Source organism: Sciurus vulgaris (genome assembly GCF_902686455.1).
Source record: "Sciurus vulgaris genome assembly, chromosome: 16".
Lineage (NCBI taxonomy): Eukaryota > Metazoa > Chordata > Mammalia > Rodentia > Sciuridae > Sciurus > Sciurus vulgaris.
In genome coordinates, this window is record NC_136477.1 from 19,286,980 (window position 1) to 19,312,016 (window position 25,037).

Sequence of the window (25,037 nt, forward strand, 5' to 3'; positions counted from 1 at the left end):
CATGACCTTGGACCCTGCCTCTGGAAGGCCTGCGCAGGTCACCTACCCAGGGCTCTGGGAGAGAATCCAGGTGGCAAATCTCCCTTCCTCAGGACTGGCCAGGCCTCTCTTCCCTTCCTGCCCTCTCTTCTCTCCTCCCTCCCTCCTTCCACTGTACCATGAGACACTATGTGTGTCCTAGATGCTGTCTGTCCTTTGTTCCACGTCATGGATGGGTGGGGGACCTTGGGGGCAGTATCCTTTAGGCTTCCAAGCAGAAGGATGCTGCCTCGGCTTGGGGAAAGCTGAGCAGGGGGCAGGGGTGAGAGCTGCTGCTCTGGCCTCCCCTCTGCATCTGCTCACCTGTGCTGGTCCTTCCCCAGCCCATCCTTCCTTTCCATTCAGATTCCAGCCCCACTCAGGTTCCATGAACATTGTCCTGGGATTGGGGGGTGGGTCCTTCCTGAGGATGCTGTTCTGGTCTCGTTTTGAACCAAGTCTGTCTCAGTAGGACATTAACTGAGGTTTGGCCCCTTGTTCAAGTCCACACGGCAGGCAAGTGCAAACCAGTATTCATACCTGGGTCTTTCTGACTCTAAGCCTTACATTCTTTACATTATTCACATTGTCTTCCTTTATTATTTCTGGATTATTTTTCTAATACGCAGTCCTGTCTCTTTATCTGTTGTGATTAAAAAACAAAGAGAAGTCTCCATTGTCACTTTTTGGGCATTCTGGTGCTCAAGCTCACTGGTGCTTCCTGCTGTTATTCCCTCTTTTCTCCTTTATTCCCACTGAGTGTTCAGTGTCCCCTCTTTCTGTGATGCTGACCAAGTCCCCAAAGCCTCCCTGACTCACACCTCCTTGGATATCTTCCTGCTTCCCCTGTGTCCCTGGGCCCCAGAATATGCCCAGTACAGAAGAGCTGCATGTCAGGAGGATGTGACCACATAAATGAGCAGGCAGGGTGCCCATGGACTGCTGAGCACCCCTCCTGTACATGCTGTGCAGGGCTGATCTGGGATTGTGGGGAATCGGAGGTAACTTGCAGTATCCCCTCTTCCCAACCAAGTCCCAGCCCTAGCTCCCAGTCACCCCTTCAGGCTTGCTGCTGTCTGTCCTGATAGCACTTTTAATGTGGTGCTGGCCTTGGTGGGAAGTCTAGCCTCAGAGAGTCTTCACAAGGCCCCATGTGCCACAGAAGGACCCCCAGGGCTTATCACCAGGCCACTGAGTGTGGGGGAGGGGGAGACACCATCCAGATTCTCCAGGTGACTGTGCCTTGAGCTTGAGCCAGTGGGTGCCGGGCAGTGGGGCTGTGTGTGAGACCCACCACCATCACCCCATCCCACTCCCTCCCCTACTGATCCCGCATTGTCTCCCCCACTGTTTCATTGTAGACTGAGGGCGGTGGCAGCGAGGCCCCTCCGTGTGCGGCCCCCCCTGCTGGGGAGGAGCTGGCCATCTCTGAGGCAGCGCCTGGAGCTGGCGCCCCCACTTCAGCCAGTGGTCTCAGTGGCCACACCACCCTGTCGGGGGGTGGTGACCAAAGGGAGGCCCAGACCTTGGACTGCCAGATCCAGGAGACAAGTAAGTGGCTGGGCTCGGCCTGAGGGCCTGCCAGGGGCCCTGCCACTGGCTGAAAATTGAAAGTCCTTTGTTTTTTGACTAGAGCGTGGCCTAAATTTTAACACAGTAACCTTTTATTTTCCAGGCATCTAATGATGACATTCTGGTCTCGTCTTCCGTCTCCCCTGTGTTCCTCCTCTTGTCTTCCCCATTACCCTCTCCCTTCCCTCCTCCCGTGTCACTGCAGATTGAGACCTACAGGCTGACGTTCCGGGCAAACGCCAGGGCCCGCACCGACCATGGGGCCGACATTGTCTCCCGGCCCCCCCACTTCCCTGGCGGCCCCAGCTTGGGCTCCCGGGCCCTTGGCTCCCTTTCCCGGGCCGTGTACTAGACCCGTGAGCACCTGGGTGCTAGGCAGCCCCCTAAGCCCCTGCCCTCCTGCCTCGCTTGCCCAGGGCAGCAGCAGTTCTGCCCCCACACCTCCTTCCACTCCCTCCCAGGGCCCAGCTCCTGGCTTTGTTCCTGTCCATCACTGCTCCAGGGCTCCATGGAGAAGGTTGGGAGGGGAATGGGGTGGGTTGGGGTCCCATGGGATGGAGGAGGGGGAACCGGATTCCAACCTCCTTTGTTTGGGTTTTCTGGACGAAACCCAAAAGAAACTGACATACCGTCCCTTCTCCTTGGGTCAACCCGGAGGGAAGAGTGGAGGTGGATTCTGTGATGGCTGGACACTGACTGCATCCCCTGGAGCCTGCTAAGCCACTGCCTCTCCCTTTGACCACACAACGGTGCCCACCTATGCAGCTGGTGCCGGCCCTCTTGCTGCCCTGCCCCAAGTTAGTTAGGGGTTGGTGCTCCTGTCCCGCTGCTTACCATACCTGCCTAGCTGCTGTCACACTCTCTTTATTCTTTTTCCTAGTAACCTATAAACTGGTGGAGTAGTTGTGCAGGTTGAAGCCATGTGTAAATGAGAGTCCTCAGTAGGTGTTAAAGGAAACAGGGAGGGGAGATGATCCTAAGCCTCCACCCAGGAGGACGTCAGGCGTTGGGGGCTGCCCTGCTCTGGGCAGGGAAGTGAGGTGTGGTGCTGCAGCCTGGTGAACAGGGCAGGCATACTTGGGCTGGTCGGTGTGGACTGGTTGTATTGGTATTTTGTGTGTATGCTGCTTTTCTTTTCTAACCAAGAGGCTGGTTTTGGCATCTGTCTCGTTCCCTGGGATCTGGTGGTCAGCTGTGGGATGCAAAGCCAGGGCTGGAGAAATGGAAAAAGGTCATGAAGGTCAAAACTCTTTAGGTCTAGGACACTCAAGCCCTAATGTCCAGGGAAGCCCGAGATGTCCAGAGCTCATATGGACAGTGGGGAATCAGGTCTGGAAATTTAAAAAGTAAAAGGCGTGAGAACAAGCCATTCCACTTCCCTTCTAAACCTGGCTGGAGAGGAGTGGGGAGAGGCAGGAGAGGCCAGCCTGTGGAGGGGTGGCCACCCAGCTGGGCCCACCTGTGGGATGGCTACAGTGAGGAGAAATCCCGGGAATTGTATTGACACGATTCTTATTGCACTTGTATTTTTTGTATTAAAGTTTGCATGGTTTCTAATAAAGGATTAAAACATATAAGTTTGTAGTGAAGTGGCCTGGGCGTTTCCACGGGCTTCTCCTCTGGAGGGGCATTTTCTGCTGTGCAGACTTGCCTCAAGAGGCTGACCCAGACTTGGCCCCTCTGGCCCTGCTCTTGAACTCCACAATCTCCACTTCTGCTCCTAGCATCTCTTTAGGTTTGAATTTGATCTCCATGGAGAGGGAGGGCATCCCTGGACCTGAAGATCCTCCCCATTTCTGGGGCAACTGTGTCTTTGGGAAAGCTCGACATCAGATCCCCAGCTTCCCAAGCACATGCCAAGAAATTGCACAGGCCTAGTGGAGAAAGTGCAGCCCAAGGCAGGGAGGTGGGATTTCTTCCCACCTGTCTGCCACGTGCTTTAACTGTGCCAGGGACCCTAGGACACCAGGGTTCTCTCAGCAAGATGAAACTGCGGTAAAGGAAGTGATGGGTACTGGACCTGAAGGTACTTGCTACCCTCCCTAGTGTTGATCCTGGGGCCTTGAGGATGCTGAGGTTGACAAGAGTCTCTGGGTCCTTTTAATCCCTTTGGCCAAGGATTGGGGAGGGAGGTGGCCCAACGGAGAGCTCTCTAGGTAGTCCATATGAGTGGTCAGTGTTCCTGTCTGGTCCCAGCTCCCTTGAAGGGTCCTACAAGCCGGAGAACCTGAGAAGGCTGGCGTGACAAGATGGGGACCAGTGGCCCCTGTGTGATGTGTACTACTCTGCAACCATTTGGGGATGGGACAGTCCTGGAATACTTTCCAGTTTGCTTATGGCTCAGCCATTACCCCTGTCTGTGATTCTGTTGTATTGATTTCAAGAGTAAATAAAGCTGCCTGATGTCCCACCACATAGATCCTGCGTTGCTTGTCTTGATTTGTACCCATGCATGCCCACCTCATCCTGTGTCAGGGACCTTGTGTGCACTGCACTCTGTCCCCTTTGTGCATACCAAGGACAGACAGATGCTCTGTGTGCTTGCACCATGGTCACCACACCACCCAAGGATGATCAGGTGGGCCTTGGCTGCATGGGAATCACCATCTTAACCTACAAGGACAGTGACCATCTGACAAACTCCCCATAGCGCAGGCACCCCTAGCAGCAGCTGTCAATAGTGGGGCTGGCCAAGCAATTCAGGCTAATTGACGGCAGTGGTGGCTCAAACTCTTGAGGCGTGGAAGTACCAAGCCCTTCTCTCCCGAGACCTGGGCCATAGCCAGCCTGCCCCTGAGCACTAAAGGTCTGAGTCTCACCTGTCCATACTTTTTTTTTTTTCTTCTCTTCTTGATACAGGGATTGAGCCCAGGGCCACTTGAGCCACATTCCCAGCCCTTTTTAAAAACATTGAGACAGGATCTTGCTGGCTTTGTGATCCTCCTGCCTCAGTCTCCCGAGTCACTGGGATAGAGGGTGCCCCACCAGGCCCAGCCATGCTTTTATTCTCTATGTGGGGAACTGTGGCCCACGGTGCAGAGTGCTGAGGCCCCAAGGGAGGAGCAGGTAAGCAATGCTCACAAGGGATAAATAGAACTTTATTTTAAATAAACATTTGCACTCTGTACACAGCCCCAGCGGAAGAGGGGCTCAGTCATCAGCTGTCTTGCGCACGTCAAAGCTGCCACATGGTCCTCGCAGCAGTTCTGCCAGCAGCGCAAGCAGCTGCCCATGCTCCTGCTGCACAGTGGGTGGAAGTGCAGCCAGCTCGCTGCGCAGGCTCCGCTCCACCATGCGGCCCAGGGCCCGTCGCAGCTCCCTCAGCAGCCGCACAGTTCGTGAATCACCCTCCAGCCGCAGCAGGTCACTGTCACTCAGGGAGATGGTGGCCCGGCGCCCATCATCTGGGTGAAGGGAGAAGACAGTGGGGAACTGATGCGGGGCCAGGCCTCTGAGAACATGGAACAACAGTGTATGAAAGGGCAGGGGCCATAAGCCGAGGTACCTACCTCGGACGTGGACATCCCCATCAGTCAGCAGCAGCACAGCCAGTGGGTGCACCTGGGAGGAGTCCCGGACAAAGACACTGCCATTGGACTTGACAGCCATGAAGTACGTCAGCCAGCGGCTCCGTAACCGTGTGGCCTCCCTATGGAACACGGGGCTGGGTGAGGTCACCCTTCTGGCCCTTCCCAGCTGCCCTGTCCAGCCCTGCCTGCCCCCCACCTGTTGATGGTGGACTTGTGCAGCAGGATGTTGCCAGATTTGGTCCTGTACGTAACACTGTTGGGCTTGAACTTTCCCTGCCGGGTCACCTTGCCCTGCCTCACCTGCAGGGAAGGAGGAAAGAACAGGTGGAGTTGAGTAAGTAGCAAGGAGCTGGGGAAGGAGGCTGGGAGCTGGTCAACTGCTTCTGGAAGAAGCACCTGGATGAGGTTGGGGTAGAGGCCGGCCATCAGCACACCCTTCACCAGCTCCTCTTCCTCACTGTACTCGTTGCACTGGGCAGAGGGTAGCGTGCAGTCCGAAGGCTTTCCCACCAGGAAGGCCTCATAAATGTTCTCTGAGAACTGCTTGATGAGCCCTGGGGAGGCAAGGTGCTGAGTGAACAGAGGTCACTGCCACAAAGCGGCAGGGAAGGGGGACAATAAAAGCTTTGCATGGCAGGAAGGGTTGGGAGCCAGGCAGGGGCCGGGGCTGACCGTGGATGAAGCGCAGACTGGGTGCATAGAGCAGGTTTTCCTCCAGGTAATTCTCCCGGGAAGTGCGGTCCTGCCAGCGCAGCACCTCCTCCCAGCCAGCCACAGCCCGCACAAAGGCCAAATGGTCACTGCCACTGTCGTGGCTCAACAGTGCCTTCACCTAGGAGGAGAGAAGGTACTGAGGTCTCAAGAGGAGCCAGAGATCACTTCAGAATAGCAGGTGATGGAGGGCTGGGACTACAGGAAGGGACTGGGTCTGACCTTGTCCACCTCTGCCCGATTCTGAAGGCTGCTGCTGAAGGGGTCCCGGGTGAGGCAGGAAACCACCACCAGCAGTGGGTGCAGGCAACGGAAGATGGCTGCCAGTACTATGGCCTTGGCCAGCCGAGGGTCAGTGGAGATGTGGGCTAGGCGCTGCCCCAGGGTGGTCAGGTACTCCCGCTGGTCCAGCACCCCTGCAAACAGCTCAGCTGTCAGTCCTACCCACGAGCCACTCAGTCCAGCCCAGCCTGGTCCGGCCTAGTCTACACTCACCGATCTCCTGGAGCAAGATGACAGCTTCATCTACCGCCTTGATATTTGGACTGTCCACGGCCTTAGAGAGGAACTCCACTGCCTATGGCAAGAACAAGCCAGAGCCCTCGTGAGCCTGCACCTCTCCTGCCCCTTCCAGAGTCCAGCCCTTGCCCAGCCCTGCCTCTGCCGCACCGTCTTCTCAGGCATGTGGATCTTGGCTTGCAGCACCAGGTTCTCAAGAGGCGTGCGCAGGATTTCTGGCACTTGGAAAGGGACCATTTTCTCTAGCCGACTCCGAGGGAATAAGTGGTAAGCAAAGCCTGACTGGCAGCGGCCTGCCCGGCCCCGTCGCTGTATCACATTGGCTCTTGACACCCACACGGTCTCAAGGCAGGACACCTGGGGAAAGGGACAGGTGAGAAGCCATAGGCCTTCCTCAAATACCCCCCTCAAGGCCGTCTTATAATAGGGACACTGAGATCCCACAAGTTTGGTCTTCTCAAGACACACAGTCTAAAGTGCATCTGTCCTACAGGCCACCTCAGAAATGAAATCCCCCCAAGGACTGAGCTCAGGAGAGAGGTGCCACCTTGGTCTTCAGGTCGTAGCGTTCCTCCTTGTGCAGGCCGCTGTCCACGACATGCACAATGTCATTAACTGTGATGGAGGTCTCAGCAATATTGGTGGCCAAGACAATCTTGCGCACCCCAACTGGAGGCTGCTGGAATATGGCCTTCTGGTCCATCATGGGGATGTTGGAGTGCACTAAAGGGCAATAAGATGTACGATGTTTATGGGCATTGCTCCCACTAGAACCAGTTCCTGGGCAGGGGGATCTGGACCCCATCTTTTTTCTTTTTTCTTTTGTGGTTCTAGGATTGAACCCAGGGGCGCTCTGCCACAGAGCTACCTCCCTAACCCTTTTTATTTTTTTATTTCAAGACAAGGTCTTGCTAAGGCGCTGAGGGTCAAACTCACAATACTTCTGCCTCAGCCTCCTGAGTTTCTGGGATCACAGGTGTGTGCCATATGCCTGGCTTGGCCCCATCTTGATGAAACCAAGGCCCAAATCGTGTGCCCAGTGAAAAGTGGTGCAAACTTGGTCAAAAAACTTGAGCTCCCCAAGTCCCAAGTGGGTCACGAAGAGAAAGCAAGACTAGATTTTGGGCTCAGATCAAGGCTCTCACCTGGCAGGATGAGGTACTTGCTCTCGTGCATGCCCAGGGCCTCCTGGAGGCGTTGCTGCACTCCTTTGATCTCCTGCCAACCAGGCAGGAAGCACAGGATTCCACCTGTAAAGGGGCCCTGCAGGCATGAGCCGGTTGTTCTGGCAAGTAGGTGGTGGGGTGGGCATGGCTAGGCAGGGGGCAGCACCCACCTGGTTCCCCCCGGGCATCGATGTGCAGAACCAGATCTGTCACAAGGTCCAAATCAAGTGCGCATTCATCCTCAGACTGGGGTGAGGGAAGAGAGGCTACAGTCACAGCTCTGCGGTGCAGGATCCGTGCACAGCGTATGGCCACCATGACTTCGTGAGACACAGCCCCTGACCCCAACCCTCACATACTTGCCACTCAAACATGATTATTCCGGATTTTATGAAGGAAACTGTGGACTGGGGAGGGGAACTTGTTCTCAGCTGCCAAGCCACAGGGACTGGGAGAGGGGAACTCCAAAGGAAAGGCCAGGAGCCCTGGGTGGGATGGGGTGGGAGCATCCTCACCTCATGGTGCCGGTGCCGATGTGGGTACTGGTGTTTGCCCAGCTTGGCGAGGATGTCCTCCAAGTAGTGCTCCTTGACGGGATACATGAAGCCAGGCACCTTGATGACAGGGCAGCCACCAAAGTAGCGGGAGAAGCGCTCATTATCGCCTGTAGCACTCATGAGCACCAGCCGCAGGCCCGGGTTGAGCCGCTGAAGGCCCTTGAGCAGAATCAGCAGGAAGTCTGTGTTCACATCCCGCTCATGGACCTCATCCACAATAACGTGGCTCACGCCCTCTAGGCTGGGGTTGCTCTGCAGCTTCCGCAGCAGAATGCCCACAGTGCAGAACAGCAGGGCCCCACCTCGGGCTGGGGGCTTGCTTTCCAAGCGCACCTGGAAGCCTACATTCCGGCGCAAGGAAGGGCCCAGTTCATGGCTGACCCGCTGTGCCACAGACACAGCTGAGATGCGGCGAGGTTGGGTGATGATCACATTGCAGCGGGCACCACGGCCCTCGGTCACATAGCGCTCTAGCAGCAACTGGGGGATGCGCGTGGTCTTCCCACAGCCTGTGTCCCCAGAGATGACCACGACCGGGTGCTGCTCAATAGCACTGAGGATGGTGTCCCGATGTGGGTCCACAGGTAGCTGGGGAGCCTCCTGCCAGATTGGCCCTCGCCGCCGCCACAGCTCTAGCAGGCTCTGGCTCAGTCGTACCTCCTCTGCTTCTGACAGGGGCACGTAGGGCTTGCCTGTTATAGGGTCACTCAGGGGCCCTGAGTCCTTCCCCAAGGGCAAGATGTCATCACTCTGCAGCCGAAGCTCTGGGGAGATCCATGAACTGTCCACAGGGTACTGGGGGACAAGGAGGCAAGCAAAATGGTGAAAGAGAAATACCATCTTCCTCTTTCACGTACAGCCAGCCCTTCCACAGGATTCGTCTGGGTCGGATGTTAGGGTCTGACCTTTGGGGCCGAGGACTCAGGTCATGATAGTCCTAAGACTCTCATGGCCAGACTGGGCTGCTTAGGGCAGGGGACTCCCAGTCTCCATTCTCGGGGAAGAACGGGGAGATAGCACTGCCTGCTGCAGGTGGAGGCCTTCAGTCTGGAGAAGGTGGAGGCATACAGATGGCAGGGGACCAGGGGCCTCTTACATGATTCAAGAAGGTCTCTATCTTGCGGAGAATGGGCTCAGGCACCTGGATGGTACACGGCCGGCGCTGGGTCTCACCCAACTCGCGCAAGGAGGCCAGATTATACATGGCATGGGTAAGCGGCTCATTGTTCCTGTCCACCAGGCCCAGGCTCTGCAGAGGGGAAATACATAGCTCAATCTAGCATGCTGGTTCAGACAAGCTCAGGAGCTCCAAGACACATGTGCAAAGCGACCTCTTTCCTAAGAGATTTTGGTTTTCAGCTTACACAGTAAAAAAGGGAGAAATCAGGAATCAGGAAAATGTCAATCTCCACAAAATAACAATTTAAGTAGTCTACTAGTTAAAATCACTTCAAGAGCTAAACCTAGTCTGCACAGTGGCACTCACCTATAATCCCAGCTACTCAGGAGGCTGAGGCAGGAAAATCCCAACTTTAAGCTAGCCTGGGGAACTCTGTGAGACACTCTCAAAGTTTAAAAAAGAGGGGGGACTGGGCATGTAACTCAGTGGTAGAGCCCCTTGGGTTCAATCCCCAATACTGCCAACACACACACACACACAGGCAACATTAAAAAAAAAAAAAAAAAAAAAAGACATAAACCTGATGTATCACAGCAGAATGGCCCTAACCTGCCCAGGTATGGTGCGCTTGAGGAGAAACAACACTGCAGCTGGAGCTCCCCACAGTGTCCAAGAGACCATCTCATCTCTACGAGCTATGAGCACCCATTACATACCTGAGGCCAACTAGGCCAGGTCCTGAATGACTGCACCATACACCCAACAGGCTACTTCTCCCTGGGCTGCCTCACCAGAGCCTCACCACCAGGATCCTTCAGCCCTACCTCAAGGTCTCTGCATGGCTTCTGTCCATCTGTGACCCCATCACATACAGAAATACACAGAATTTCTTATCAAAGTCTGTAACTTGGTAAAATAAGCCACTTAAAAGGAAAAAAAACTGTACCTTGTTTTCCTACATGCCTAAACCCCCTCATAAGAAAGAAAATGAGGCATCGTGACCCCTCTGGTATATGTGTAAAACCAGTCACTGTCCCTAGTCTTATGTTCTCATCCCATGTAGGGTCAGGGCTGTGCTCACATTCCAAGCCAGAGCCAGTGCTCCTTGAGAAAGCCTTTCCCTCTCCAGGCACATCCCCTTCCTCCATATCTGCTGGCACATTAGCTCTAAGGACCTCATGGACAGGGATCTGGTCCTTGGACCAGAGATGCTGACACAACCACCTTGCTACAGGAAAGGGTTTCCACCTTCTCCCAGGACTGCACAGTTCTACCCGACAGCCATCTGCTGAGGAGCCATACAGCATTCAACTGCTGCCAGTGCAACCTGCTCCTCTGCCACACATCACCATCAGAGTTCATGAACAGCAGGCAGAATTTCAGACCTTTCCAAGTCTTGCCAATTAGTCCTAGTTCTGCTCTCTTGAACCAGAAGCAGAGCACACCCACGCCTTCACACACCTCACCACCTGTGTGCTCCCCTCCCTCTTCTATTCTCCACGTTCTCCTTACCTCTCACCATCAGCTGGACTTAAAATGCAGTTCCCAAAATCAACTTGCCAAAAATACACCTGATCACTCCAACTGATCACTTCCTCTTGCTCTGCAACTAAACCTCTGCAGTCCCAGGTTCCAATGCTAGTCCCACAACTTCAAAGTCACTTCAAGGAAACTTCCAACTATAGATCACACTGCCTTCACCTTGACATTTCCCTCCTCAATCTTCATCCCAGATGCACATCAGATTATTCATTTGGCCACAAAACTCAGGTCTTCAAGATGTTTTTGTACAGTATGAATAAATTCATGCCTTTCAGAACAATGATGTCTTTTTCTGGCTTCACCTAGGTTCTGACCCAATGTTTACAGGCTACACTCATAAGCAAAAGTATCTCCATGGAGATTTTGGGGGAAGTTGTAGAAACAGTAACCACAGAGCCTACAGGCAAGGCTGGTTTACCAGGTCCTTCTCTGTCCATGCCCAAGGCTTAATATAGTGGTTGTCACTTCCTAAAAAGACCAGTTTGCCACAGGCAGAAGGGAGCATTAGGACATTTTGACACTTCATACCAAGGACGCTCCTGTACTCACCTTAAGTTTCTTGCAGGCCAAGGCTGCTGCCTTGTTCTCAGCCTCTGCTTTACGGCGCCCTTTAGCAACAAAAGTCATGGGACAGGGCCAGAGCAGAGTGAGAGTTGACAGCTTGGTCTTGGTGCCCACAGTGTGGAACTGCATGAGGTTCTAGACAGAAGGTAAGCAAGAAAGTTACAAAAAGGCAGGGAATGGAGAGAGGTCTGTGGCAGCCTCAAAATGCCAAGGGACCCAGAGATAGAATTAACAACAACCTCAGCAGGTGCCAAACATCAGTCACACTACAAGTGCCACTGTACAGCCAGAAGCAGGCCCAGCAGAGATGGGGCATCCTACTTCTGAGATTGCTTCTCATGCTGCACTTCAGCTTCCAGATGGTGTCTGGACAAAGTCACTACCTATCTTCCTAGCCCACTGTCACTCTCGGCACCTTCAGGGCAACTGAATTGAAGCTGTCAGTGTGAGCTAAAAACAAGGCACATCTTAGGGGAGCTAAAGGCCCTGCACCAAAATCCCGGATAATCAAAGCCCCTGGGCGTGGCAAGATAGCCACCCAGATTCCTAAGCCAACCTCCATGCCCAACCTCCATCTGTGAAGAGAGCCAGGTCATCCACTTCAGTTTCCGGCCGTGCTCCCTGCGCTCCTGTGTTATGACTTCCCTCCTGTCCCTACTGCATTACCCTTCAAGGATTCTGTGTCCCTCCAGCTGGCCTAAGTGAGCTGAGGGAACAGGCACCCTTAGCCCTCCTGAATCCCTGTGGCTTCCCGGACATGCTTTTGAGGGAAGCAGACATGAGCAAGTAAGCCACCCAAGTGCACTCCCAGGAGACCCAACTCACCTTGGCCGTAGAGGAGGATGTTGCTATCTGAATCACCTTGGCCAGAAGGTTTTTAGGAAGCGGGAACTGGGTCAGAGCCCTGATAGCACTGTCGTCGTCTGTCATTTCAAAGGAACCTCCCCTGAAAGTACCCAAACTTTATTTGAAAAAGTCTGTTCTCTACCTGGGCCAATTTCCCCGAAGGTTCTGGGACTCCAGGTGCTAGGACACCCTATCGGTGCAGCAGGTAGCCAGGTATCACGAAAAGGTGGGAGCCTAGGCTTTGCCATACCCATGGTCCTCACAGACACATTGCATAGCCCGTGGCTTCCGAAAAGAGGAAAGAGCAGAGGGCAGAGGAAGGCAGAGAGGTTGCAAAGACTCTGCAGGAGCTGAGTGTGAGCTGGAGAGAGGGTCCATGCTGCTGTTCTGTGGAAGCTCAGCCACAGCACAAGACCACACTTACCACAGCAGGCTGCCCCACAGATTAGCAGATGCACCAATGAGTGACAGTATGTGCCAGGTGAAGTGTGGGACAGAATGCTCCCATTTCAGAAGGCTCAAGGGAATATCCACCCCTCCCCACATAAAGGAGCAACCAGTTTCCCCTACATTACCCACCACTATACCTTGAGTCCCTGAGTGGAGTATGGGAGTCCTGCTGGGTCATAGACAGGAACTCGGTAACATCAATGGTCCCCTCTTCTAGCTCTTCTTCCTCATCCTCCTCTTCCTCTCGACCCAAGGATCGGGAAAGACCCCCAGGTCCCCCTGGCCGAATGCTTTCAGGATTCAATTGCCGCCAAGAAGTGGGGGGCATGGTGGGTTCCGGGCGCCACCAGCTGTCAGCCGGAGATCCAAAGCGATCAGCTAGCACTCGATATTTGGCTGCATCAAATAGCTCATTCCGGGGACCTAGCAGACCCCATCCCTGCAGGGGAAAGAACACTGTGAGGATCACAGCCTCTTCACACCTTAGTCTGCCTGGACGATGTCCAGCTACAACATAGGTCATTTGTGTTGTGGAGTTATGCTTTTTCACCTGTCTATCTGCTTCAGCCCCAAGTACAGAAATGGACAAAGAAAGAACACTTAAAAATGCCTAGTTTTTACAGATGAAAATAGTGAGATAAATGCATGCATCTATGAGACCAAAAAAACTCACAGGGTAACAGAGGAAAAGATACATTCACACAGGAATCTAGGAAGCTTCAGTAAATATAGCAGCTAGGAAATAAGTATCAGATACCATCCAACAGTGATAACTTCTGCCACAAAAATCCTATGCTGGGAATACATTCTACAGAAATAAACTGATATGTTTTTAAAGCCATTAATATAAAAATTTCGGTAAATCTGAAGGATACAAAGACTACCAACAAAAATAACTTGTATTTCTCTTTATATCAATAACATTCTATCCAATAAAGAAATCAGGAAAAATTCCATTTACAAATGCACTGCAAAAAAACCAAATAAGTAAGAATAAATCTAGTCCACAGAGATAAAATACCTATACAGTGAAAACTCTAAACACTGATGAAAAAAAAACTGAATAAGACAAATAATTGGAAAGGTATTCCATGTTCATGGGTCGGAAGAACTGGTATTATTAAAATATTCAGACTCCCCAGTGCTACATATAGGTTTAATCCAATCTCATAAAAATTCCAAGGGTATTTTTCAAAGAAAAGAAAAAACAATTCTAAATTCATATGGAATCACAAAAGCCCCAAATAGCCAAAACAATCTGAATGAAAAGTGAAGTTAGGCAGGCATCCTAGCAACTCAGAAACCTAAGGCAAAAAGAATTGCAAGTTTGAGGCCAGCATGGGTAAGTCAGTGAGACTCTGTCTTAAAACAATAAGGCTGGAGATACCACTCAGTGACTGAATACCCCTAGGTTCAATCCCTAGTACCACACCAGGGAAAAAAAAGGAAAAGGGGCTGGGGATATAGCTTAGTTGGTAGAGTGCTTGCCTAGTATGCACAAGGCCCTGGATTCAATGCCCAGCACCCCCCCCCCAAAAAAAAAACGGCATCACACTTCCTAATTACAAATTATATTAGAGTTAATCAAAACAATATAGTAGCTGGACATGGTGTATGCCTATAATCCCAGCATCTTGGGAGGCAGAAGGATGGCGAGTTCAAAGCCAGCCTCAGCAACAGTAAGGCACTAAGCAACTAAGTGAGACCCTGTCTCTAAATAAAATACAAAATAGGGCTGGGGCTGGGGCTCAGTGGTAGAGTGTTTGCTTAGCATGTGTGAGGCACTGGGTTCAGTTCTCAGCACCACATATAAATATATAAAATAAAAGGTCCATCAACAACTAAAATGTGTGTGTGTGTGTGTGTGTGTGTGTGTGTGTGTGTGGTGCTGGGGATTGAACCCATGCAAGTGCATGCAAGGTGAGCATTCTACCAACTGAGCTATATCCCCAGCCCTAAAAAATATTTAAAAATAAATAAATTGTGCTGGGGAGATAACTCAGTAGGTAGAGTGCTTGCCTTGCAAGCACAAGGTCCTGGGTTGAATCCCCGGCACCACAAAAAAAAAAAAAAAATTAATCAATTAATTAATTAAATTTAATTAAATACAAAATAGGGCTGGGGATTGCCAAGTGTCCCTGAGTTCAATCCCTGGCACCCCCAAACCAAGCAAGCCACCAACCAACCAAAAAGCAGGGCTGGGGTTGTGGCTCAGTGGTAGAGAACTTGCCTACCATGTGTGAGGCACTGGGTTCAATTCTCAGCACTGCATATAAATAAATAAAGGTCCATCAACAACTAAAAAATATGTTATTAAAAAAAAAACTAAAAGCATAGGGGGAAAGCTCCTTGATCTTAGCTCTTTTTTTTTTTTTTTTTTTTGGGTGCTGGGGATCAAACCCAGGGACTTGTGCTTTCAAGGCAAGCACTCTACTGACTGAGCCATCTCCCCAGCCCCTTGATCTTAGCTCTTAACAATAAGTTCTAGGATATTTCACCAAAAGCTCAGGCAACAGAAATAAAAACAAAGAAGCAGGACTACATCAAACGAAGAAACTTTTGCACAGCAAAAGAAAACCATCCACAAAATGAAAGTGTGGACCATGAAGTACACAAAAGTATTTGGAAATCAAAAAATTTTTTTAAAAAATATTTTCTAGTTGTAGACGGATGCAATACCTTTTATTATTTTATTTATTTATTATATGGTGCTGAGGATCAAACCCAGTACCTCATACATGTGAGGCAAGCACTCTTACCAATGAGCTACAGCCCCAGTCCCACAAATTTGATAAGAAGTGAATATCTAAAACATAACGCACTCATATAACTCAACAGCAAAAAATACAAATAACCCAATTAAAACGTGGGCAGGGCTGGCTGGAGATACAGTTTAGTGGTCTAGTGCTTGCCTAATATATGCAAAGTCCTGGGTTCAATTCCCAGAATTGGGGGAAGAAAAAGTGAGGAGGTATGTGTGTGTGAAGAACCTGAACAGATATTTTTCCAAGAAACACATACATGCTGCCAATAATAGGTGTATGAAAAGGTGTTCCATATCACTACTCATAGGGCAAATGCAAAACAAAATCACAATGTCATACTGCCTCACAGCTGTTAAGATGACTGTTATCAAAAAGACATGATAACAAGTGTTGGCAAGGATGAGGGAAAAGAGAACCTTTGTATACTGCTGGTGGGAATGTAAAATGGCACAGCCATTGTAGAAAATAATACAGAAATTCCTTAAGGGCTGGGGAGATAGCTCAGCTGGTAGAGTGCTTGCCTCGAAAGCACAAGGCCCTGAGTTCGATCCCCAGTACAGCAAAAAAAAAAAAAAAAAAAAAAAAAATTCCTTAAAAAATTATATATAAAAATACCATACAGCCCAGCAGTACCCATTCTGGGTACATAAACCTAAAGGAAATGAAATCCGCTCCTCATCTAGATACCTGCCCCACATATCCACAGCAGCATTATTCTCAATAGCCAAGATATGGAAATAGCTCCAGCGTCTTGTCAACAGATGAACAAATACAGAATTGTGATACATACACAATGGATTACTCAAGTCTTTAAAAAGGAGGTCTGCCACTTGCAACAACATGGGTGAATCTGGAAGGATTTTATGCTAAGTGAAATAAGCTGGACAAGGATAGAAAAATACTGCATGATCTCACTTAAATGAAGGATGATTTAAAAATAATCCAAAACACAAAAACAGTAAAGCAGTAGTTCTGAGGGGTGGGAAGGGAAATGGGAAGATGGGGGTCAAAGGATAAAAGTTATAGACAGGTGAGATGAATGAGTCTAAAGACTGAATGTGTAGTATGAGAACTAAAATGCGTATTGCCTTATAACTGAAAATTTGCTAACAGTAGATTTTAGGTGCTGTTACATAAAAAAAGAAGTAAGCATAGAAGTGATGGACATATTCATTTGCTTGAATGTAGTAATTATTTCACTATGTGTGTATGTATAATAGTAATTTTTAAAAAGAATTACAAGTTCCCTGAGGGACAAAATCACCTGCAGTTAAGAATCACTGAAGTAGAGTTTCCCTACAAGAGACAAGAGATTTTGAGACATTAAATAGAGAGAGGATAGTTGAATCTAGAAGACAGAAGACTCCCCAAAAAGTAAGGGTAGAGGAAAAAGGATGTTTTAGGGTGTGAGAGTGACCTAGAGAGACAGGAGGAGCAGTGGTCACACAGGGCTGAGAAAGGTGCCTAGTGGTACCAGAATACCCAAGCAGAGCAAGGGCTGAGAAAAGGCCCAAAGCCTGGCAAAGCTGACAAGTGTGGTCCACGGCCGTGCACCGGACAGTATGGGGATACAAAAGTAAACAGAGACCTGAAGAGGACCACGACACTAAGTAAAAGAGAGTTGTCTGGGCTGGAAGCGGGACAAGAGACTAGAACACAAGTATATTTAAGGTTACGGGAAAGAATCAGAAGAGAAAGAACCTGCTGGGTGTGATAGCACAAGCCTGTAATTCTAGCTAAGCCTGAGACAGGAGAATCACAAGTTTAAGGGCAGCTTGAACATCTTAGTGAGACCATCTCAAAATAAAAAGAGCTGGCGATGCAGCTCAGTAGTAGAGCACCCCTAGGTTTAATCCTCAGCACCTCCCAACCCCCAAAAAAGTCCAAAAAATTAAAGAAAAGGATAGGAGCAGGGAAGAGAAGCTGCACAGGGCCAAAAGGGACAGAATGGGCAGTATGGGGGTCCAGGACAGCACCTTCCCTTTTTAGATACAGGAAGGAGGCAGGGTCAGGACCTTGCAGGAGGAAATGCTGAGGGATATGAATCCTGGCAAGAGGAGAGGTGAAGACCTAGGGACCTGAGGAAGATGTAGGGTCAGCACAACCACAAAGGGGTCAACAAGGCAAGGAAATACTAGTGAGCAACACTGACACTGGGTAACCAAAAACATGAAAGCAACTCTTGCCCAGCCACTGGGAAGTGAGAGCAGCACCTGTGCTTCAATTACAAGGAAGATAGGGCTATGTGGCTCCCAGGGAAACCATGCGAAGTAATGGGGGAAAAAGAAAACAAACCAGAAGCAAAATGGAAATAGACCTCTCATACTCTATATAGGGAGTTTTCCATACAAGGGTATTCTGTAGTTTTTGAAATCACAGAAAGTAGATACCCATGGTGGGATAACAAGGGAAGGATAGAAGAATGTTAAAGAAAAATACATTCCCACTGAGCATGATGACACACCCCTGTAATCCCAGCCAGTTGGGAGGCTGAGGCAGGAGGATCACAAGTCTGAGGTCAACCTCAACAACTTTAGAGAGGCCCTAATCAACTTAGCAAGACTCTGTATCAAAAATTTTTAAAAAATGGCTGGGGATATAGCTCAATGTTTAACCACCCCTGTTTAATCCCTAATACCAAAATACACACACGCACACACACACACACACATATATTCCTCATTGGCTGTAATCAAGAAGTGAGAAGGGCTCTGGACTGGTGAACAGCTGAACACTGTGTTAACCTCTACCAACCTCAACCAGTGGCGCACAACTGTAATTCCAGCAACTTTGGAGGCTGAGGCAGGAGGATTGCCAAGTTCAAAGCCAGCCTAAGCAACTTAGCAAGCCCCTGTCTCTAAATAAATAAAAAGGATTGATGATATGGCTCAGTGGTTAAACATCTCTGGGTTCAAACCCTGGTACCCACCCCCACCCAAAAAAGATGCCAGAAAAACTACAGAGAAAAGGGTAAGGAGTTTCCCAGGAGGGAGGTCTGCATGGCTTTCACTATAGAAGGGTCACCTTGAACAGCTGGCAGGCTGCAGCTGCAGCCTGCCGCTCAGCATCAATCTTCTTGCTGCCATAGCCTTCTACCTCCACGCTCTTGGGCCACTTTATGTGCAGGGTGACTTTCTGGGGAAGAGAAGACATAATCAGGCAACTGGCCTCTCTAGACTAAAGTTTTTGCAAATCACAGGGAGAATCAACAACAAAACTGTGGCCCTCAGGTTGGACACAATGGCACATGCCTTCAATTCCTCTGGCTGAAGCAGAAGGATCACAAATTTGAGGCCAGCACAGGCCACTTAGTGAGACCCTGTCTCAAAAGATAAAATAAAATAAAATAAAATAGGCCAGGGATGTAGCTCAATGGGTCTGATCCCTAGTACTGAGGGAAAAAAAGGTGTGGCCCTCACAGCAGCAATGTGTTAGACTCTGGGCTGAGAGAGCAGGACAGAACCCAATTCCATCACAGACTCCTTAAAAGGGTGGTAACTCCCTTATTCCCCAATCCTTTCATTCTACCACAAGTTATTTTGCTCCTTCAAGGTGCTGTATTCTGGACACAGGGCATACTAGGATCCATCTTTATCTTTAAATATCTTCCTTCAAAATGGTCTGCCTAGGCTGGGGATGTAGCTCAGTGGTAAAGCACTTGCCTAGCATGTGTAAGCCCTGGGTTCAATCCCCAGCACCGCAAAAAAAAAAAAAAAAAAAGGAGAAAAAAAAAGGAAAAGAAAAAGTCTGCATGCTTCTGTGGGTCCCAGGATCTTTTAAAACTCTAGAAAACACGAATCCTCATCATCACTTCTTAACTCTGTAGTGCTAGTAAACTGATGGGGGACCAAATCCAGGAACCGGCATAGGGGCCTGTCTCAGGCAAGACAAGAACTCTTGATTCATCTACCCTATATTCCCTTCCCCTTAATCAAATGCATTTTCTGGCTCTTCTTCAAGTGTGGCTTTGTTCTAAGATTCTCAGCTGCCTTTTAATTCAGAAAACACATTCTAACCTCCTTGGTTAAAGTGAAAAGGACTGTCAAGTCAGTGCTTCCCCTAGTCACCAGCAAAGTTACCTTTTTCTTCGGTCCATTCGTGTGCACGTAGACTAGCTTGTCTTTTGCATGTGAGATGCCAAGGGCTCTTCCAATCACACTGTTGAGAAGGTTTTTGGGCTGTGGGAATTCTTTTAATAGGTCCCTAGAAGCTAAGAAAATAAGAAAAGGATTACAGCTTTTCTTGTCTTTTAACAAGTCCATGAGAACTATTTTAAAGCAATTCTGGGCTAGATTCTGAAGATGCTGGTTCATGACCCCATACCACCCAGGAAAACCTAAAAAGGAGCGAATGGCTTCAGGGTTTACAGGAGTAGGGCCACACCCACTTGTATGACCAACTCCTGAAGGCGGAAAGCCAATGTTCCATTAAAAGGAAGTTACCAGCATCCTCTTCCCCACCCAAGCTCCAGATTTCATATCACATTCAGAAGACTGAAATGGTCAATATCCACCCCCTTAGTCTGTTATCTGAAAGAAGTCACTAGATTAAAAATAATAAGAAAGTCCCCTCCCCACACACACAAATGAGAGACCAAGGCATCTCCTGAAGTAAGACACACAAAAGGGAGAATTGGCCCCATGTAGGTCATTAATGAGATTCTGAGTGCCAGGCTTCAAATCTCAACTGTACTTCAGCACTACGCAAAAGAACTCCCTAAAGCCAAACTATATATAAAGACTGAGACACAAACATGAGCTTTTCCTTTCCTGATTTCTCTGTCATGGAGGAGGATACCTCAGAAACCATGAGAGAGATCTCAATTCTTGCACTTGTTCTTTGCATCACTCCCACAGCACAAGTGAGGGAGATATTCATCCAAACACAGCTTGTGCCAGACATGGGCACAGAGGCCTGGAAACAGCTGGATACAAAACACCAGAGTGGTCCTTCAACAGATGCAGAGTCAGAGACCAGCTAAGGAGATGTGAAGTCCTTTCCCCGTCTTCCACGTATTCAGACAGCTCCAAAAATGGGATTTTGTAAGATGTGTATATATACATGTGTGTTCTTGCTTCACCTTTACCCCCTGAGGTTTTTTTTCTTTTTTTTACATTTTATGTGGTGCTGAGGATGAAATCCAGTGCCTCACTTGTGCTAGGCAAGTGCTCTACCACTGAGCTACAACCCCAGTCCCTGAGAAGTTTTTCACAGCACTGGATACTCTTTTCCTCAGAGGGCACCTGAAGATGGCAGGCAATATATTTTGAAAATGCTATTCCAGGAGCTCTGACGTATCCTGGCAGCCTGATCTTTGTGTTTCCTTGGGGCAGACTCCTGTGTTAACTGGCTAGGATGTAGGGTCCCGCCTGGCCCTGTTTCCGTCTACATACTTTATTTATAGAGTAACCAATAATCAATAAGCAGTATATAAGTAGACTCAATGGGGATCCATCACACAGTGGGACACAACTTTTAAGTAGCACTCTAGACCCACAGGTGTGCACTGAGCCCCACTCCAGCTCTAAGTCAAGTGAACACTAGTTCTACTATTCTTGATGGGCAGGGATCATCTCCCCAGTTCCATTCACCGTAGTATTCAGGAAGGTGAAGTCCATCAGAACAGCCATTCAGTCTGTTTGAGATTGTGAAATCCCAGGTGTATTGGAGGCTATTTTCCACAATGGCGAGGGCTGCCAGGACACATCACGCCCTTACTGCTCTAACCCCTGGTCACCCAACCTGGCAGAAATTGGACGTTAACCTGTTTTCCCCACTCCCTGAAGGTCCCGCACCTCTCACGTATCGCAGACAGGTGCAGGCGCTCTGGGGTTCATCTGGGCCTGCGCCACGCTGGGCTCTACAACAGCAGGGCCGCGGCCGGATAGCGGCCGGTCGTCGCGACCACTATCGGGTCGAGCGCCCCGGCCCGCGTCCCTGTTGCCACCCCAGAAGTCAAGGGCGACGCGGCCGCTCACCCCGCCGTGCCCTCACCGTTCACCATGTTTCCGCCACCTGCCCCGGACTCTCCCGGGGCCGCCCCGGGCTCGGCCTCGGCGGCCTCCTTGGTGCCGTCGGGACAAGCGAGACCTGACGAGAGGCCGCGCGTGCGTTCCTGTCGCCCGGCAGCGCGGGGATCCGGCGGTCGCAGGCGCGGAGAGACGCCGGCCGCCAGCGCCATGAGCCTCCTGGCGGCCGCCATCGCGCTCCCGCCGGCCCCCGCGGCCCCAGAGCGCAGCCGCCAGTCGAGGGCGGAGAGCTTGCGCCCTCTGCGGGCCGGGCGGACCGGTGCCGAGCTGGTCCAGTCGCTTTCCCAGCCCAGACCTGGACGGAACCGTTCCCCTGGAAACCCAAACCATGAACTGGGCATCTGGATCTCAATCAGGAAACAGGGATGGAAATTTTCTGGGAAATAGTGCTAAGATTTAGCTCAACGCCCATCCAAGTAAATGAACCTCTTGGTCCTACTTGTGTTTGTAAATTCCTCTCATAGGTCGCTTTGCACGACCCGAATGCCGGCTGGGCTCCATCTAGAAGGCTTACAAAGCCAACCTAGTGACCATCTGGAGACAAGCCAGGGAAGGTTTCTTCTTCTTCTTTCTTTTTTTTTTTTTTTTTTTGGGGGGGGAGGGGTTGGGGGCGGTCCTAGGGATTTGACTCAGAGGCACTTTACCACTGACCTACATCCCCAGCCCTTTTTATTTTTTATTTTGAGACAGGGTCTTACTAAATTATATAGGGCCTGGCTAATTTGCTGAGGCTGGCCTTGAAATTGTGATCCTCCTGCCTCAGCCTCCCAAGTTGCTGGGATTATAGGTGCGCTCCACCGCACCCGGCTCAGGGAGTATTTTTTTGACACGAGCAGACCAGGTTTAATCCCCTGGGCTGGAGTCAAGGGTAAAATCATCTGGCTTTGGACACATTGCCAAAAAAATGAGCTGATCCCCCAGGAAGAGTCCAATTCTGCTGTTCCTCACTTCTGTGAAAACCAGATGGGATTCCATTTCCAAACTACTATGACTGGAACTTAGCCAGGCTCATTCTTCTTCTGCCCTTTATGGCCTTGAGCAGGGCTTTGGATAAGCTGGGCTGAATCTACATGTTGTAGATAATGACAGGGTAGAGCAGAGGGCCTCAAGGTCTCAGTACCATAGAAGGCCTTGATCAAGGGTTGTCAGTGCAGTTGAGGGGAATGTTATTTCTATATGTGACTCCAGAGATCTTGTTGAAAGCTTGTTAAAACATTACTGGTTGTGTGAGGTGACACATGCCTGTAATCCCAGCTACTCCCACAGGCTGAGTAGGAGAATTTCAAGCTTAAGGCCATGGGCAACTTTTGCAAGACCTTGTTTCAAAATCATATTTTGTAAAAAAGGACTGGGGAGGTGGCTCAGTGGTAGAATGCTTGCTCAGCATGTGTAAAATCCTGGATTCAATTCACATTATTCCCCCAAGAAACTTGAATTAATTAAAATAGCCAGACACAGCAGCACATGCCTGTAATCCCAGCTACTTGGGGGGCTGATGCAGAAGGAGCACAAGTTCAAGGCCAGCTTCAGCAACTTAAAGAGGCCCTGTCTTGAAATAAAAAACAAAAAGGGCTGGGGATGTAGCTCAATGGTAAAGTGTCCCTGAGTTCAATCCTCAGCACCACCAAAATGAATAAACAAAATAGAAAGGACTGAGACCGTAGCTCAGTGGTAGAGTACTTGCCTAGCCTGTGCAAGGCTCTGGGTTTCGTTCCCAGTACTGCAAATTAATTAGTTAATTAATTAAAATAAAAAGAGGAGGAGGTACAGTTTAGTGATGGAATGCTGTCCTGGCATGCTCAAGGTCCGGGGTTTAATCCCCAGCACCACAAAATAAAATCAAAAACAGAAACAAAAAACACCCACTGCTAGTTGCTACCCCCAGTGTCTTATTCATTAGATCTGCCATGAGGCCCAAGAATGTGCCTTTTTAACAAGTTCCCAGGCAATGCTGAGGCTGATGTCTAAGACCATACTCAATGGGGCCTATGAAAAGAACATATAGGATATGAGTCCAAGTACTTGGGCTTAGTCTCACTGAACTCTACCACTTGCCAACTGAGAACCTTGAGCCAATTAATCAAAGGAAAAATCTGAGTACAACTTGCTCTACTCATTTTGAATGGCTGTGGTTAGGATCAGATAGGAATATTTAGAGGAAAGCTTTACAGAGTGCTCTATTCTAAAGAAGTGCCTCCCCTTGGAGGTCTGAAGCAACCAGGGGAAGGTTCCTTAGAGACAGACCCAGGATAGGTGGTATGGCTTCAACTCCAATTTCCCAATTATCTGTCAGTGAGTTTTTACCAGGAAAAGGGCAAAAGGGAAGATGGCTTTGGCAGCAATCATCTGAAACAGCAATTGTCACAGAGGACACTACCATCTGTATTTTATACCCCTACCCACACCATCCATATTAGGGCAGGACATAATTTTCCAAGAGCTTTGCATTTGGCCATGTGGTTCATTAAGCTGCCCAAAGCTAGGTATCTACCTAGCTTCAAGAATAGCTTTCAAGGGTTGATAGCGGTCCAAATTTGGTTTGGAGAAGCGGTTGGCAAACTATAGCCTACAGACCAAATTGAGTCCACTGCCTATGGTTACAAATAAAGTTTTATTGAAATATAACCACGCTCATTAGTTCATTATCTTCTACTGCTTTCATGCTATGATAGCAGAGTTAAATAACTGCAACACAAAGCATTTGACCCACAAAGTCTAAAATATGTACTCTCTTCCCTTCACAAAAAGTTTGCCGACTGTCATTCAGAGCACTTGTAAGGAAGTAAGAAGGGTTTGGATGTGCCTCCCTTCCTTTCCACCAACATTAAGGCTTCTCCTTCATATTTGTGGAGGAAAGTTAGTTGTATGCTTTGCCTATGAAAAAGGGAATTAGTTCTGAAAACAGAAAGGGTTTAATGGTTCAGATATCTCTACTTCTGGATAAGACATGACATCTGGTACTCAGTGTGCCAAATAACTACATCTAGTATCATGGAACTAAGATATGAAGGATCTGCTGAATACATAGGTGGAATCATAGGAACCTAAACTTTGGAGGCCCCTGAAAAAGGCAATATAAGGAAGCCCAAGATAGTCCAGGTCTTGGAGTATAGCAAAGAACTTTGGGAGAGAAAGTGAGAGGGACCAACACCTAAAGAAACCAAAGGTCTCAACCAATACATGGCAACTTACTCAGTGATGGTCAGATATTTTATGTATGGTCAAAGTGACAAGAAATGATCAACCAAAAGGGTAAAGGAAGCAACAGTGGCCAGATGAGCACCTTAACCACACTACCAGAACATCTATCCTCAGGGCTTTCCCTTCCACATGTGTAACCACACATCCCTTGAAGTAAACCACCATATTAAGAAGAGAAGACACATTTCCTATATGAAGGAATGGATAGGAAGAAGCAATTCTATGGTCCCCAGAATCCTGGCACAAGAAGTGTAATCCTACGATGCTTTTCAGTGCTCTATGTCTCAATTCCAGGTGGGTGGGGAAGATGCACAGGGGACACTCAGAGGTGAATCTTTGATTTATTCACCCTCGACCCTGAAAGAAGGCCTTGGTAGAATATTTGCAGTAGACAGAGTTAGGCCGGTTAGGAAAGGAGTTGAACACTTTCCAGTCTTTCAGTTCCAA

At 49.5% G+C, this 25,037-nt stretch overlaps 2 protein-coding genes across 27 annotated transcripts in view; one reads left to right on the plus strand and one right to left on the minus strand.

Moving 5' to 3' along the window:
• Positions 1–4,007, plus strand: part of MAP4 (microtubule associated protein 4) — a 178,164-nt gene extending 174,157 nt beyond the window's left edge. For 14 of the 16 annotated variants that reach the window (XM_079116675.1, XM_079116672.1, XM_079116670.1 and 11 more), the window contains 2 exons: positions 1,380–1,569; positions 1,694–1,936. In XM_079116675.1, the coding sequence (XP_078972801.1) occupies positions 1,380–1,569; positions 1,694–1,701 (198 nt within the window). In that variant the 3' untranslated portion in view covers positions 1,702–1,936. Of the gene's footprint in view, positions 1–1,379; positions 1,570–1,693 lie in introns of all 16 variants that reach the window. The other 2 variants (XM_079116660.1, XM_079116669.1) reach the window with 2 other exon arrangements.
• Positions 4,008–4,667: 660 nt separating this feature from the next.
• The window catches only part of DHX30 (DExH-box helicase 30), a 32,384-nt gene continuing 12,014 nt past the window's right edge, over positions 4,668–25,037 (minus strand). For 10 of the 11 annotated variants that reach the window (XM_079116690.1, XM_079116692.1, XM_079116691.1 and 7 more), the window contains 18 exons: positions 19,440–19,570; positions 18,385–18,495; positions 12,733–13,034; positions 12,125–12,245; positions 11,285–11,434; positions 9,170–9,322; positions 8,032–8,868; positions 7,687–7,762; positions 7,496–7,600; positions 6,898–7,073; positions 6,501–6,707; positions 6,327–6,408; positions 6,054–6,247; positions 5,793–5,952; positions 5,517–5,674; positions 5,317–5,420; positions 5,100–5,239; positions 4,668–4,994 (listed from right to left, as the gene is read on the minus strand). In XM_079116690.1, the coding sequence (XP_078972816.1) occupies positions 4,741–4,994; positions 5,100–5,239; positions 5,317–5,420; positions 5,517–5,674; positions 5,793–5,952; positions 6,054–6,247; positions 6,327–6,408; positions 6,501–6,707; positions 6,898–7,073; positions 7,496–7,600; positions 7,687–7,762; positions 8,032–8,868; positions 9,170–9,322; positions 11,285–11,434; positions 12,125–12,245; positions 12,733–13,034; positions 18,385–18,495; positions 19,440–19,570 (3,461 nt within the window). In that variant the 3' untranslated portion in view covers positions 4,668–4,740. Of the gene's footprint in view, positions 4,995–5,099; positions 5,240–5,316; positions 5,421–5,516; positions 5,675–5,792; positions 5,953–6,053; positions 6,248–6,326; positions 6,409–6,500; positions 6,708–6,897; positions 7,074–7,495; positions 7,601–7,686; positions 7,763–8,031; positions 8,869–9,169; positions 9,323–11,284; positions 11,435–12,124; positions 12,246–12,732; positions 13,035–18,384; positions 18,496–19,439; positions 19,571–21,354; positions 21,591–25,037 lie in introns of those variants that run through there. The other variant, XM_079116686.1, reaches the window with a different exon arrangement.